Raw genomic sequence first — 16,878 nt, forward strand, 5'->3', positions numbered from 1 at the left:
GGTCTGTAGAAGTTGACTATATAAACCTAAACATCTCTCACCCTAGGCTCCCCTTAAACTCTGAAGATGGTCACATAATAGTTCTCCAGAGGTTCTCTTAAATGCTATGTCTCCAGAAGATAAATAATCTTTCTCTAACATAGGCCTCCAAGACAGCTGAGTGTGAATCAGCCTCCCAAGGATACCTATTTCTCTCCCCTGACTTTTAACAAGAAGAGTCCAAGCAATGACTCAGCTATCTCAAGTGAGGTAAGATGGATGCCAGCCTAAGAGAAGATTTCAAAACTTATTCTGATCCAACCACAAATGCAGTGTAATCTTCTCCTATTGACCTTGCAGAACTTCTTGCAGTGTGTCCTCACTTTGGCACCAATTTACCAAAAATCAGCAAAGACCAAATCACAGATGACCTGAATGAAGAATAAAATCATGTGCTGTGCGACCTTACCAAAGGAACTCTTCCTACTAGCAGAGATTCTGTTTCATTGTGTAGGGCCTTCACATTGACAGCTATCTCCATGGCAGTGTTTCTGGTAAGGCTCTGGGGAATAAGAAGCATAAACATTCTTTGAAGTGATGCAAGTCAGACTGAGAATAAGTACTTTCACCTTACAGCACAGATATTAAGTACCTTCTCCTAGGAGAAATACATCAGTTTAGTTCTCACGGACAACCTGTCCGGCACTGAGAATAGAAACCAAAAATGTAGTATCTATTTGCTGTCTTTTCCTCAATTTCATTTAGTGTGGCATTAATACAATCCTGAAGATCATCAGGTGATCAGCCACCACACCATATCAATCCACACGTGACAAAGACCAGTAGAAAAGTTGTGAATTTCATTTAACAATGACTATTGACTCCAATTTTTCACCTTATCCTCAGCAGAAGCAAGATACTAACCACACTTCAAGAAGCAAGGTCAACTAACATATTTACCCTGTGTCCATTTAGGTTAGATATGGACAGCCTCTACCTAATGAATCAGTCCTGGGTCCAATCCCAGAAAACACCCAGATTATCTAGTGTGAAGAGAGAAACCAGGAAACTCATTTCACATCAGCCCCTTTGCCTTCTCTGTATAGCACTTGGATAGCAATTAAGCATGAACATTTCTGTGAAAGCATCCACAGAAAATGACCTTTATGTAGTAACAGATCTGGTTCAGCCTCTGTCATGCCTCCACCCTCTCTGAGGATATGCCTGTACAGTACCAGCTGGGGAGGACAGTGGGGAATGCAGAAACTGCATCTTCTGCCTTCTCATCCAACTTGTTTTCAAATGGGGACAGGGGACAGTCCCCAGGCCACAAGTTTGTGCACCCAGGTGTTATAGCTTATTTATATAAATCTCAGCTCTTCTTTACCTCAGGAAACCTTGGGTTGGCTTTATTTAATGCATGTGAACATGCATTAACAGCATGAGCAAGCTCCTGCTCCAAGAGGCCATGTACTTTTGCTGCTTCACAGATCCTAAAAAAACATTTAAAAAGGAGAATAATGTTTCTTAATTTCTTTAAAGAATAATTCTTGAGTACACAACTTCATCAGACGAGAAAATGCACAAGAACATGTTTCAAAAAACACTCATAAAATTATAGTCCTTTATAACAAAAATTGAAAAGCAAGTATTTCTTCAAGCAATAAAGCACCTCATAGAAATTATATCCATCACACAGATTATTTATGATGCTACAAAATACTGAGATGCATTTATTTGTCTTAGAACACTAATGCCATACAAAAAATGGAACAAAAAATGTTGGTCCTATTAATTCAAGTAAACTACAGAGGAAGACTCTAGCACATTGCAATAACTTACTTGAAATTATCTTAAAAACCCTTACACCTATTTCACAAGGCATATCCTTCAGATGTGACATGAAAATTGGCATTTTTAAAAATACATAGGAAAAGGACACAAAAAGAAGTTGAGCCTCAAAAATAAAATAACATTTTTAAATTAGAAAAAAACAACTGATACAGTGGCAACAAAACTTTAAACCAGGGAAAATGTACATGTCTAAGTTTCTGGATGAATTTGCGTTAATAATTCAGTCTTGGTGTCTAGGTTGTCAATCCAACTTATTAATTTTACTTTACCTGGTAATAAGTTCTTCTGCAGCTTGTGAGCACAACTGGATCTGTGCAACTTCTTCTTCTGTAGCCAACTCAACAGCTTGCTGAGGGTACAAGGGAGATCGAATGACAGGCTTGCAGGAATCATACTTCTGTTTGTCCTCCCAAGACTTCAGGGTGTTTTCAAAGGCCTAATCAAAATGAATTATACATTCAATTGGCAGCACTTGGGAGTATTCTTTCTCATCAAAAAACTTAATTTTACATTTTACATAATTTTAAATTATATATTATTTTAGTTAAAATTAACAAATAAGCAGGTGCTTGATTTAATTTTATATAAATAATACTACCCGATTAAATAATAATTTTACACCTAAAGTTTTTAAAATTTAGTATAGTGAGTATGAAAGCTTGCTCTCTGTCTCCTCCCCATAGTCTTCAAACTGTGTCTTCCAAACCAATAAGAACACAAAGACAGTAATAATGGTTGGACTCAATGATCTCAGAGGTATTTTTCAACCTAAATAATTCTAGAATTCTGTGATTCTCTAATGCAAGCACATTTTGTGTGGATATCAAGATAGAAATTCAAATATTATTCTGATACAGAATTCAAATATTAAAAATGGTGGAGAAAAAAAAACAAATTTACTAAAATAGAGCTCAAATTCCACCTGAACTCCACCCCAAATTAAGGATCCAGCTAGTGGATGGAGAACTGAGGGGCACTTGTACCTTTCACACAATAATCCTAGACAAGCATCAACTCTCCACTGGCTTTGTGACTAGGTTGTACTTGTGTCTCTTCTGTCTGAGACTGGCTCATGGGAGAGAGGGAGGATTGGTAGGACACAGAGAGAAATCTGCAGAAAGCTATTCTGGAAAATGGACAGTATAGAGCTCTGCTATTTATGCAAGTGTGCTAAAATTTCCAGTTTGTGACTGGTATAACACATCTAGGGAAAAAGAAAGAAGCAGTAAAAGGGGAGGGAGGGAGGAATAGATAAAATGTTGACCATTCTTACTATATATTAATAAGAGTATAGGATTAGCACTAATGAAACAATCAAAAGTTAACAAAATTTTGCCACTTATACAAAATAGCAGTTCTCTATCTGGCTCATTATAGAAATTATACCACTGTAAGTAAGTCAATGAATTATATAAATAGTTATAAAACATTTTTATAAGTACTGTTTTCTTCACGTTATAACTGAAACAAATTATCACAGAAACCAATGTTAGCAATGGTAGCTCTTTCTGCAACATACTCTGTCTCGTGTTAGCATCTGAGCTCTGTTTTTATGTATGATCTTAATAACTCCCGGGGGCTGGATCCATGCCTCTCCATCGACTTGCACTGGAACCCCTTCATCACCAAGTATGGTGATCTTTACTGACCGACACTGGAAAAGAACAAACACATTATTTTACAGGGCAATAAACACTGCTGAGACTGACAGGCCACCTGTAATCTGTTGATTATGAGGAGCTGTGGCTTCTCTCCAGAACTGTCTCAGGAATTAAGCTCTCCTATACATCATTCATCATTGAAGACAATTTGTTACCCGCTAAAAGCAAAACAATGTCAGTGCTTTATTAATGTATAGGGTGGTGGTCATTGAGAGTCCTGCTATTGCCAGAATCCCAAACTGCTGCCAACCATCTTGCATGCTTGCAAGTAAGCAACAAACCTGAGCTATCCTGTGGTGCTGCAGTTTGATGACTCTGGACACTGCCATCTGCATGCTGCCAAATACAGCAACAACTTCTAAGATTTTATCATCAAATGATGGAGCTCCAAATATCTGTGAGGAAAAGAAAGTATTCCATTTTTGATTGCAAATCCAGTGCTTAGATTACTATGAAACACAGATTCATTTACAGATTTGTTTTCAACATTTAAATGCTCTAAATTCTTTACTGTAGAATAACTACACTGTTTCTCCAAAGTCATAGGAGTAAGATACCACAGACAACAGGCAAATATCGTTTAAAAAAGCAATGCTGATACCATTTGAAATATCTGGATGACAAGGCATATCCTTATATAGAAAAGATGGCATGCTTCAGAATGCAGATTAAAATTGTTTTTCAAGGCAAGATGAAAGGCCAATTAAAATCTCTGCTTGGGTAATGTACTTAATATCTAAGAGGTTCTTGAAGGTAGGAGAAGGTAAGAGAAATAAATGCTTTCCTTTTCTTCTCAGAAGTGCTTATCTGTTTATATTCTGAATTCTCTGGAAACCAACATCCGAGTCCATGCTCTCTCTGCTTGGCTTAACAGGGCTTTGATACTGAAGACAATCTTGTTTGTGCTGTCTATAATTATCCACTGTAAACAAGAAAACCACTTCTGTATAGAACAGATGTCCTTCTGTGCAGCCAAGGTGCAGAATTTCCTCAGGCTCACACAAAGCACAGGAACTCTCGCCACCTGGTGTGCTGCTGGGGAATTCAGCCTCAGGGCAGATCTCAGGCTGCACTTCAGCTGGGTCTGGTGGGTGATACCATGCTAAAGTCACTTGAAGCTTGGCCATTTCATCTTGATATGCAATAAGGAGCAATGAGGGAGAAAAATCAGCAGGAGACATCACTCCAGTAGGAGTTTAGTGGGTAGGGGATCACCTCTCTGAGCAGTACTTGGACTCCCTTAGTTGGCAACTTAGGCAGAGTAAGCTGCATCAGTACCACCTGAGACCAGACTGAAGAAAAACAGTTCTCTGTTTTTCAGATTTCTCTGAAATCCCTCTGATTTCTTTTTTCCAGTTTCCATGGATTTTTTTCTATTTTTCACAGGAATGTATTAACATCTTGAAAAGAACCAAGATCATGATTCTGCAGTTCTACAAGAAAAAGTGTGGAGAGTTCTTGATCCAGTAACTGATGTTTACAGGGCTAGCTCTGACACGTGTTAAGAAAAAACAGCTGTAAAATTTCATTTATTTTGTGTTGCCATTTCAGCAAAAGGACAGGAAACACTCAACTAGTCTTCTGCTGTGTCTCTCCACCAGCAATATCTGTACCGAAAACCAATCTCTTTTTTCTCCTTTTTTTCCTTTTAAAGGCAAACCAATCTCTGTGGATCAACATTCAAATTGACTCCTTTCCTGTTGCAGGTCAAGTTTCCAGCCTGTCTTCTGGACAGCAAAATTACATGCCGTGCTCAGGCCAGTCAGGGTGCAGATGCCCTGCTTTGCTCACTGTTAATGTTTCAGCAATCATCAGAGCTGTCAAGGTAACATCTTTCATTTGTCCAGACAAGCAGAACCAGCAGCACTTCAGACCACCATCACCTCTTGATGTAGAGTCATTCAAGACTGCACTAAAGCAGTGAATTATGCTCCTAACTTTGGCCAAAACAAACATGTCACTCTGCTGGCACATCTGCTCACTAGAAGACTAATAATATCAGTAAAACTGCTCCAGGACACACACGTTTGCTGTATACCAGTATGAAAGCTGAGGCAAATCTTCTCTCTCACTGAAGCAGTCCAGGGAGAAAAAAACCCTCCTGAACAGGGGCTGAGCAGATGTTAGAGCAGCTTTCAAGTTCTGACTATGAACATGGACTATATATAAAAGCTTTAGATATCCATTGCCAAATATAAATAGAATTTACATCCTCTCGCATATACCAAAAAAAAGAAAAGGAACTAAAACCTGTCTAAATTTCTTTTTTCACTTTTACATATGTGTATATATATACACATATAGAAAACATATATATTCATATGCAATTCTATATGTATTATATAATATAAACATGCAATTACATACAATAGATATGATATTCAATTACACGTTATATGTAGATATGTTTTTACGTATGCATTAAAAAATGAAAGGATAAAAACTCACAAGAAACATAAAATGTTTTGGCAAAAGAGTCCTGGATTGTCTACATCAAAATCACAAGCCAGCTTGCAACTACAATTTTAGGTGATTCAGACATCACACATTAAATCAGGACATGCAGATTAGGATAATCTGCTAGTAATTACAGTTGGTGAGCTGTGAGTGAAGTGGGTAGGGGCAGTAACACTGTTCCAGGTTGTAAGGCATGTAGGGATCCATGTGATGAAATGTTTCTTAGGAGTTGAAAGAAAGAAGGGGAAAAAGGTACCTTAAAGTATTTTAAAGGTTCATTTAAAATAATTTTCAAAAACCAGTTTACTACCCTGACTAAATTATCGGACACTAAATGCATCAGTCTTCATTTTCTGAATCACCATCCCTCACAGCAAAGCTGTTTGAAGAACAGGAGGAAAATTAAGGTATAAACTTTGACTGATTATCCTGTCTACCTTGCTTGTTGTTAGACTATATCAAACAGAAGAATCTATGCTTTGAGAAACCTTATTTACAGGCATCTGTAAAACAATATAGAGAAAAATTACTTGTGCCTCTGTTTATAAAATTAATTTCTAAAAATAATCATAGAGCCATTTAAAAAACAAAATCATTATGCTTTATTATGAATATTTTGCTGGAATGGACATGACAGAAGAAAATGGACAGTAAAAAAATCATGGAACATATTTTCAGTTTAAAAAAAACAGCAAGACAATACAAGAACTGAAACATCCTCCTGAAATAAGAGTTGTTATCCAAACTATATGCTACTACTTTTAAAATCAAGTGAGAAGAGCAGTTCATTATATTTATTGCTGGTTTTGCCCAGAAGGTTAAGTCTCTTTAATGCTACTTACATCATCTTCTTTGGTTCCACCCCAGAAGTTAGTCCCACCAGCATAGCTGGGAATGTTTAGCACAGCTATGCCCTGCAGGCTTGGAAGGGGGATGTACTGTCCATCACACTGTAAGGGATAAATGCTCCTTCAGTACATAAATAATATGATAAAAGTAATCAGTAAAGAGTAATTTTTAGCACATGAAGTTTCAACAGAGCTGGCAGGGGACAACAGAGTCTTTAAGAGGTCTGGTACAAGACTAGTCCCTCCATGCAATGCAGCACGTCTAAAACAAACCTCTTCTTTCCAATCTTAGCAGAGGTGAAAAATATGTAGATCTACATGCTGTAGTATCTACAGCAGGGGTGCTCCATGAGTCTTGAAAGAAACATTTTCACATCCCTTATTATGAAATTTCTCATGCACTTTGACCATGGTCTGTCCATCAAGGATTAAAAATCTTTTGCAGTAAGAAAATCAATCTCCCTGAGTGCACACAGTAAGATTGCCAAGGACATTACAAAAAGATTCATTTATACATTTAGGAACTAGTCTTCCATCCTATACCAGCATTCCCAAAATTGCAATTGCAACTTGTTATTTAGTCAAATCCATTTAAACCAGGGGCTGGAGGGTGGGTGTCAAGAATATCCAATAATATTTCTGGCATAACCACAAACATGTGGTTAGCTGTCAGTGTTTACATGTATTGTTGACTTCCTGCAAAAATAACTTCACTCTCCTCCCAGAAATGCAAAGATAAATCTAGGACTGACCCCGCAGGTGTCACACTGGCTGTAGATGGGAGTTGTTGATTTTGCAGGTAAGAGGTCGCCCTTATTTCCAACCATCTAGTCCTTCCTTCTTACTGCTTTATCCCCCAAAACACAAAAGCAACTCCATGTCCTGCTCAACACGATCATGGGAGGGCATCAATCTCACTTTTGGCCAAGAGTGAGTTTACAGACACCAGTGAAACCACTGTTGACTTACAGCAGTACAACTGCCTGCAGGGGGAAGCCCAATGATCTCAAACCATTCCACTGGGAGTCAAAAGTGCAGTCCTGCAGCAGTGCCACAGGCATGGAATTGAAGCAAGTTATACGCAGGTGTCACTTATGGACCATGAAGTTGCCAGTCAAGCTGCCTTTAATGAAGATTGCTAGATGACTGCATGTTACCAGTCCTCAGAAGGATCTTAAAATTATACAAATGAAAAAAAAAATCTAAAGAAATAAGGACAAAATCTGTAGCATCTTTATCAGGAGGAGAAAGAGATGCAAATTATTTCCAGAATGTGCTTAGTGCTCTCTTTTTGTGATTTAATCTTAGCAGCAAGACAGAATGTAACATTTTAATCAAGATGTGTCAGTATCCAAAATATGGTGTGATATTAATAGATGCTGCACAGCCATTTGTATTACAGTAGAAGTCTGCTTCTAGTGCCTGAATATGCAGGCATAATATATCCAATAATATGCAAGACAACAGTAAATGTGCAATTTTTACTTGCTGACTTACTTACAGGAATATTAGGAAAAAAATATGGAAAGGTCAACAGTATTATTGAATCTTATTTGAATCCAATTCAAAAGATCTTTAAATGAGACTTCTATCTCCAGTATACATAACGTTCTCTCCTGGCATTATTTTTGCTAACTACTGCATAATTCCTTGATAATTACTCAATCCTTAGCTAACAGCAATCTGCTGCTACCAGACAAAATCCTCCTAAATCTCAGAGTGAGAAAGAGCTCCAGTAACCTAAAATTATTCTTTCAACTTAAAAAGTTAACCTCATATAAATATCATAAACTTCCATATGAAATAGTTAGTATGAAATACAAAGAGAAATTATATATGTTATATACATACATATATAATTAATTATATACATACATACATACATATATAATTAATTATATATGTTATATATAATTTTGTCAAAGTCCACCTTAGATATTCTTTGGGTGAAAAGAACAATAACCATCCTATAGTCTTTTTCTGCATTTGGGAATCATTTATATCTCCTTTAAGTTCCCAGTACCATGTGGAAACTTAGATTTTATGTTAGAACTTAAAAGCCAAATGAGAACTATGTTTAGACATGGAATTTGTTGTTGCTTTGATAATATCTTGCTTTTTCGTGTGAATATTAGAGAAAGTCTCTACTGCTATAGCTGGGCTTCTTGCAATGCATATTCAGAATCTCCTCCCTTTTGTCAGTAATGTTCTACTATTTACATGCTCTTCCTATATGTGTAGCTTTCATATACTTTCAATTGAACCTGAAGGATTAAGACTACTTATCTCTTTTCTTCTCTTAATTTTATGGTCATTTCTGTGGTTGCCATTAAAACCTGGTCTGTCTTTTTATACAGTGAACATTAAGAAATATATCCTACCTACACAATTTATTCTCTTTTTTCAACCCAGTAATTACAAGAAACTGGGTAGTTTTTGATCTTAAATAATACTGGGCATTTTTTGATCTTAAAATACTGACATTTTACTCAAAAACATGACTTGGAGGACCAACTTTTACATAGCACATCTTTACTCAGGGCCTTTGAGGTCAGCTTGGGTTGATGTAAGTACAATAACAGGTTTCAAAAATAAGCACTAATTCTTCACTACACATTGTGCCAGCAACTTTCTCCATAAATAAAATTTACCTCAAGTTGAACTTTTTGTTCTAAGTTCTTGTAAGTTCTCTGCAATAGCTCTTTTGTGCCAAGAACTCCATACCACATCATGTTTTTCGTCCGACTTCTGAAAGCAGGCAAAACAAGATTCACATATTGACATACACACATTATTGTGTCTTCCATTTGTAAAATTAAGAAATTCATATAAAGAGATAAGGAAAAGAAAAGAATGGAAACATCTTGGCTCTGTTACTGGCAGAGTAATTATATTACCTGCATTTTTCAGGGTGCTCTTCTCGCTTGTTATTAAATTCTAGGGAAATTTTTGCATCTAACCCAATTCCAAAGTAGTTGTTCATGACACATTTTTCTGAATATCCCTCCCTGTTAGAGGAAAAGAGAAAATCGGGTTTACATTAGTACAGAACCTGGACACGCAAACATCTTTGACCAAAACTGTGATTGGTCACAGAACAGAATATGAACTAAGATACTTCAAGAGATCTTTCCTCTAAATCTTCCTAAGTAAACTGGTTTGGGCTGAAAAACCCAGCTCTGAAAGATTACTGTCCTCCTCCTCCACCTGAGCAAGGTATAAGTAAGCAAATGACTCCCCTTATTTTCAGCTGCTGCAAAAGAATTTGCAATGCTCAGAACTAACCCAGTACAATCCAGCTTGTTTTCAGACATTGAGGTCTACTGCCAAATGATGGCAAACAAGAACTTCATAATGCAAAAAATAAGAGACTACAAAAATGTGAGAAGGATGCCCTTAGGGAAAACAAAATAGTACATTTAGAAAAAAAATATTTCTTACAAGGAATCTGGATCCGGGTCAATAAACGGCGTAGCACCAAATGGGTCGATGTTTGCTAGCAACATTTTGCTAATAATTGAACTTCCTGCAATGGAAGCAGCTAGACCAGCCCTTAAACCTGATTAAAAAAGAAAAAAATAAAAAAAACAACAGAACAAAACAGAAAGAAAATAATAAAAAAAAATTGTATTTGATAAATAGACAAACATATAATATAAGCCACATACTGAGAAACAAAATTCATTAAATCTGTACAGGGAAAGATTGTGATTCTATCTCAATTTTTACTGGTTATCTTTTCAGGTCTCTGGCTCTCTTAAGCAGAAAGGCAGCTATGCTGCATTGGGGTGGCTCTCACAGGTAACACCATGGAGAAAGAAAAAAACAAAGGAAATTTAGGGTTTCAGGCCCACACTCACTGCCTGGTACACTAACCAGATGGGTGACTTAACATCCAAAAAGACTGCTAGAGCTTTTCATTCAGTTTTCTCTTCATCTCCTAAATGTCCACGATTTTTCTTTTGTCCTATCCTTTGGAAGCATTCATAAGGAACATTCTCACCATTTTTACAACTGGCAGAGCCATCATTTAACGTAATTTGTGAAAGCTCATGGGTTCAACATGCCTGCTTTGACTAATATCAACTTCATTCCACAAAATACTCTGTAATGCATGTAAACAAAGCAAAATACTAACAGCTTTCACTTAAATTTGCCTAAAGAAAAAAACATAAGCTTGGTTCCACTGTGTTTTAGCTATACTATTAATTAAGTTAATTAAAACAGAGTTTTACTAGTGCTCTCTAGTATTAATTCCATTTGGAGCAGAAAGATAGTTTTTCATTTATCAATTGAATTTAGGTAAGAACAGATTTTTTTTTCCCAACTATTTTACAGAGCAGCTTTGTGTGGTTTCAGTTATCCACTTCCAGAGAGATATCCACAGACAATTCTTACTCAGAGGGTTGAACTTTACATAGCTTTGTCCCTCAGCCTCTTCATCCTAATCCATTGATTAGGATAAATGATAGAAGGATTTGGGGGTACCTGTGGATAAAAAATTGGATATGACCTGGCAATGTGAGCTTGTGGCCCAGGAAACCAAACATGCCCTGGGGCTGCATCCAAAGCAGTGTGGGCAGCAGGGTGAGGGAGGGGATTCTGCCCCTCTGCTCTGCTCTGGTGAGACCCCAGCTGCAGTGCTGCATCCAGCTCTGGGGTCCCCAATATAAGAAGGACATGGACCTTCTGGAACAAGTCCTCAGAGGGCCCTAAAGATGATGAGAGGGCTGGAGCACCTCTCCTGTGAAGACAGGCTGAGAAAGGTAGGGTTATTCAGCCTGGAGAGGAGAAGGCTCCAGGGAGAATTTATTGTGCCCTTTCAAAATACAGAGCAGATTTATAAGAATGATTGAGAGACTTTTCACCAGGGCCTGCAGTGACAGGAGAAAGGGCAGTGGTTTTAAATTCAAATAGGGTAGGTTTAGATGGGACAAAAGGAGAAAAATGTTTGGGATGAGGGTAGTGAGACATGGGAAGAGGTTGCCCTGTAAAGAGAAGCTGTACAAGCCCCACCACTGAAGTGACCAAGGTCAGGCTGGATGCTTTTCTGAGAAACCTGATCTAGTGAAAGATGTCAATGCCCGTGACAGAGGGCTGTACTAGATCATCTTTAGAGGTGCCTTCCAACCCAAACCACTCGGCATTTCTATGATCCTGAATTTTACTTTTCATCCTCCAGGATCAAATGAGGCACTTCTGCTACTTCTGGTGTTGTGCCAAAGGATCAGAAATATGCTACATTATTATGCATTTTCTCCTATACAGTACCACACAATGTATGGTGTATGTGTATGTCAGATCAAACGAATTCATGCATAAAGTAAAAGTCATTATTTGACAGCAAGCTTACCTGGACAGATAATCCTCGTGTTTAGTACTGGGAGGTTTTCCTTGCTTGCTGCCAAAGCTGGAGCAGAGAAAGAACCTGTCTGAGAATGGATGCCTCGGCTTGTACGTCTGTCAGGAGATCTTGGTGCAGTTTTAGCTGTGCAGAAAAAACAGAAGTAAGAACACTAATTAGACCTATTATGACATTATCAATACATAATTTTTACAGCCCTGAAAATATATCAGAAGCATTAATTTATTCTGTTACCACTCCATGACAAAAGTCCTTCCCCCTCACACCACAGTTTTTCTTCTAAATACAGTAAGAAAACTCAGAAATATATCAAGGGACAAACACAAATTAGAATGAGCAAGTGTGCATGGCACTCCACATGACAAATTCTCAGCTTATACTTCAAGCTACCAGCAAAAGTATTATATGTATTAAATGGAAATATGTTCATAAAAGGTATTATATTCACCTTAAAATGCAACAGTATTTAACACTGCAGTAAGCTTCTGATAAACATACCACTGAAATAATTAAATTTAAACTTAAATTTCATCTATGTTTATTTATAAATATACACATATCATACAATATATTGTCATTTATAACAATTTTAATATAGGTAGTTCCATGGCCTGTAGGTTAGAATATCTGTCTTATCAACACCTACAAGATTTTCTTCAAGCAGCTAAAATGGGCCCATGCCTGCATCAGATGCTGAAAAATCAGAGAAAACATCTTTATTTACAGCCAAACTGAAAACTGCAAGGGAAGGGAAAAAGTCATGTCCATCTTTGCCTTCTGCATTTAGAGAGATTGTGGGAGGCATCAGTTTTCCATCATCTTTTTCCACAGAAAAACTCAGAAAACAAACAAACCAGCAATTTCCCAAATAATAAACTTATTTATTAAATTTCTTCGGAAGTTGGATCAGTGAAACCTTGACAGATATCAATGTTTAGTAGCTGTTATTGACAAAGGCTCAGGAAAAGGAAAGGGAAGAAAATCAAGGGGAAAGAGAAGATATTCACAAAGAGTAACTGGAAGCTCAGTGAGGCCAGTTATCCTCTGGCTGCCTCTGGAGGCAATGAAGAAGGATTGGCTTTGCAGAGGGCTGACCTTGGGTGCTGTCATTTACTTTCCTGGCAGGACTAGTTTCATGCAGCCTCAGAGAATATGCCAATGCCTGCTTCAGCCTGGGAAAGTCAATCTTTGTGCAATTCAACCCTGTCAGACATACCCAGAAACCAGTGCCCCAAGGAAAAAAGTTTGGGTATTACCAAATGCTTTGTTATAGCATTTCCATGTGCATGTAGAAAACTCTCGCACAACAGATGGTCACAGACAGACACTTCTTGGCTATCTCTGCTCCAAATTATCTCACATGTTAAAACTTCAGCTTAGGGCAACACCAAACTTTACCATCTGAAGAAGCTCAGAACAAAAAAATGAAATCATTTCAAGATAATGTGATTTTTCCTCTCAAAAGATGAAAACTAATCTGTCAAAAATAGAATTAGTAGGACTAGCACCAAGACAACAGCAGGGAAACAGCACCAGGAATGTGGTGGGAAGCATACAATGCATCCTTTTCAATGGCAGGAGTGAGACAAATCAGGTCATGTCAATCATAACTTAGCCTGAGAGTAATGGGTGTACTGTATGAAGACACTTATGGAAAGAAAATGTTGAGTGGGAAAATCTAAAGACAAAAGGATTAACTAGAACAAGGGTTTAGACATTGTGTTCACATCACTTCAGGTCAGGCTTTGCCCATTCATGGGGATTTTTTTAAGTGATGATAATCTACATAGAACTGTAAGTGGAATGGCAAACTCTTCACTTTCTTGTATCCATGAGTAAGATGACACACCTTTCTGAATGACTTGCTGAAGTGAAACAGAAATTGTTATACACCAGACAAGGAAAAGTGGGTAAATTTTTCTGGATTGTTTTATATGAAAGGACTGACCGAGTGGACTAAAAGTCATCTCCTTCTGACTTTTAACACCTGCATAACAGCCATAGCAGTTATCACAAAATGCTACAACAGTGCATGGTAGCAATACAACACATTGATTTGTATTGATGCCTGACAAAACACTGTAATAATGTCAAAAAATAAAAAGAAATAAAAATGGCAAGTAATAGCTAGCAAAAGTCATTAAATATTTAGATGAAGTTATTAACATACGGAAAAACATTATCTTCATCAAATGACCAGGAAGATCCTTGGAGGGTAAAATATAATACTCAGAACAAATTAGCAGTCATTTTTCATAATACTACTGAAAAATTCACAACACTGTTCACACAGTCTGTTCTCTCTGCACTTGCAAACAAGGCAGTTGTATTAAATAGGAAAATCAGCAGAGCAGCTGCTCTTTATTTGACAGATGAGACTCATGGGAATAACTGCAATAAAGATAAACTTTTTCTGTGAATGCTCTGATAAAAACAACAGAGCCCTAATGAGTAAAACTGATGTTTCAGTGCAGATAATTGAATTCATGTTCCATGCTTTGTCCCTAAACATCTATCGTCCAGTGACAGCATTAATATGCACTCTATTCCACACACAGAAGAATAATACAGCTCCCCATTAGATGCAGAAATTATACCATCAAGAAACAAGGAATTCAGTAAATTTCTAGACCTGAATATCTTTATTATACAGTTATGGCAGTAGGACTGGGTCATCTGTAGGGCCAGCATCCTCTCTCAGCTACTATTGAAAAGGGGCAACCAACAGGCATTGATTGCCATAACCAAGAGAAAATGAAGAGACCAGTGAAGAGACAATCACTGGAGAAAGCCTGACATGTTTCTGGAGAAAACATGAGATCCTGGATCAAGAGAAGCCCCAACAGCCCAGTGTCTCATTTCCAAAGTAGAAGCTACAGACAGACACCAGCTTCAGAGCAGAGCCTTGTGAGGACAACTTTTGAGGATTTTAGTGTGGGTTAGGGTGAAAAAAGGAGATGCAAATCACAAAATACTTTTCTCATTTTGCCCCAAAAAGTTGCTCACCAAGTATCTAGAGGATGGGCTTTGATGCCACCAGCTACCACTATTTCTCTATGACTCACAGATCATTTTGTGGCCTCACCAGCAGGACATCACTGTCCATTTTGATAACATGGAAAAGACTGAAATTTCCACTGCTAAGACGCAGCTTTCCTAAAATTTCTATGTAGCTTGAGAATCTCAGTCTACAACTGAGATATGCTGTTGCCACCATCACCTAGGCTCTAGGCTTTGCTCAGGTTCATGTAGAAAGATGAGTGTAAACACTGATTAAACAGAGATTAAATTCAGGCACTCCTCTCCCCAACAAGTGCCTCCTCAGCTTTGTAAATACATTCCAAAAGACAGTTCATCTATTATTTCCCACACTTTTCACTTACCTTCTATTTATTCAAATCTATTAGAATTTGTGAGTAGCTTCCAGTTAAACAGAATGCTAGTATTTTTAATTATGGAACCAATCATGCTTCAAATACAACTATAAGGAGATGGAATATTTCTATTTTATTCCTAATTTACTCACTTGATGGAGACTCAAGTTCTTTTGTATCTTCCTCTTTTTCCTCTTCTTTGGATTCATCCAACTCTTTGCTGTATTCCACTGGAGACTGGTTCACTTGTTCTTCACTATGAGCATTCTGCTCATCCACAACTGTTATTAAGAGAAAAGACAAAGTCTCAAGGATTCTAAAGAAAAACTGCATATATTGAAATAAGCACTTTCTTTGGTAGCTTTTAGCTTTAAAATATCAACAAAAGAGTTCCATCATCAATTCAGTGAAAGAGTCAGTCAATTCTTTACCAGCTGATAAAGATTTGCTGTCAAAAATTTTCATTTAGTGGAGGCTAATAGTTAAAAGAAATGCACTTTTACATGTGCACACACGTATATACATAAGTAGTCACACCTGCAGAGTCATCAACATTCAAACAAGCTGCATTTCTTTTCCTTGCAGCTTACACAGATAAAATTATGCAGCACATAATTTTATCTGTGTAAGAATATAGAAATCAAATTTTATAATGAAAATTTATTCCAGTTAGACAAACAAACAAGCAAACATACCAATATTGCTGGGAGCATGGGAGGGGAAGGGAGAGGTTATTGGCACACCTGGGGAAAGGACCGGGATATTGAGACAGGCTATTACATCACACCGCAACAATTATCCTATCCTATTCTACCAGTCTGGATCAAAATATTGCTGATGTGCACCTTTTTCTGCTTGTTCAATGATCTGCCTCACAGCCTTCTTCAAGCTGTTTGCTCGGAGCATTAACTGTTGCCTTGGTTTGAAGAGCTTCTGGGAAGACTTTGAGACACACTCTGCTAACTGCTCTTTACTTTCAGACAAGGATTCTTCACTTGAGAACTCCTCTGGTTCTTCTTCCACGATGGGGGGAGCAATGCCCGGGAGAATGGGAGCAGCCTGGGCTTCTGTGTGAAGAGCCTGGAGCAATAGGTCCAGCTTTTCATTTAACTCTGAGCACTAAGACAAAGTGGAAAAGACAAACACACGTTAAAAAAAATTCAACAGTGAACAGGTGAATATTTTCAGGAAATATGGTACCAGATTATATATGAAACTGCAGGTGTCTTTAGTGTCTATGTAATTTCTTAGGTGAAATCCAAAAAGAGGTTCAGTGTTTCAGAATATCAGATTATGAGTAGGCCTGCAAGGGCTTTTTGCAGACCCTGTGACAGTAAACC

General features: G+C 37.5%; 1 protein-coding gene across 3 annotated transcripts in view; it reads right to left on the reverse strand.

Annotated features, from left to right (window-relative positions):
- Positions 1 to 16,878, reverse strand: part of DGKH (diacylglycerol kinase eta) — a 159,144-nt gene that overhangs the window by 22,428 nt on the left and 119,838 nt on the right. For all 3 annotated transcript variants that reach the window (XM_071448481.1, XM_071448480.1, XM_071448482.1), the window contains 12 exons: positions 16,384 to 16,657; positions 15,691 to 15,819; positions 12,153 to 12,287; positions 10,241 to 10,358; positions 9,697 to 9,807; positions 9,451 to 9,547; positions 6,794 to 6,901; positions 3,776 to 3,889; positions 3,353 to 3,487; positions 2,103 to 2,269; positions 1,367 to 1,472; positions 449 to 541 (listed from right to left, as the gene is read on the reverse strand). In XM_071448481.1, the coding sequence (XP_071304582.1) occupies positions 449 to 541; positions 1,367 to 1,472; positions 2,103 to 2,269; positions 3,353 to 3,487; positions 3,776 to 3,889; positions 6,794 to 6,901; positions 9,451 to 9,547; positions 9,697 to 9,807; positions 10,241 to 10,358; positions 12,153 to 12,287; positions 15,691 to 15,819; positions 16,384 to 16,657 (1,587 nt within the window). The remainder of the gene's footprint in view (positions 1 to 448; positions 542 to 1,366; positions 1,473 to 2,102; positions 2,270 to 3,352; positions 3,488 to 3,775; positions 3,890 to 6,793; positions 6,902 to 9,450; positions 9,548 to 9,696; positions 9,808 to 10,240; positions 10,359 to 12,152; positions 12,288 to 15,690; positions 15,820 to 16,383; positions 16,658 to 16,878) is intronic.

This window comes from Agelaius tricolor, unplaced genomic scaffold (assembly GCF_023055355.1).
Source record: "Agelaius tricolor isolate 1412-34295 unplaced genomic scaffold, bAgeTri1.0.p SCAF_26, whole genome shotgun sequence".
Lineage (NCBI taxonomy): Eukaryota > Metazoa > Chordata > Aves > Passeriformes > Icteridae > Agelaius > Agelaius tricolor.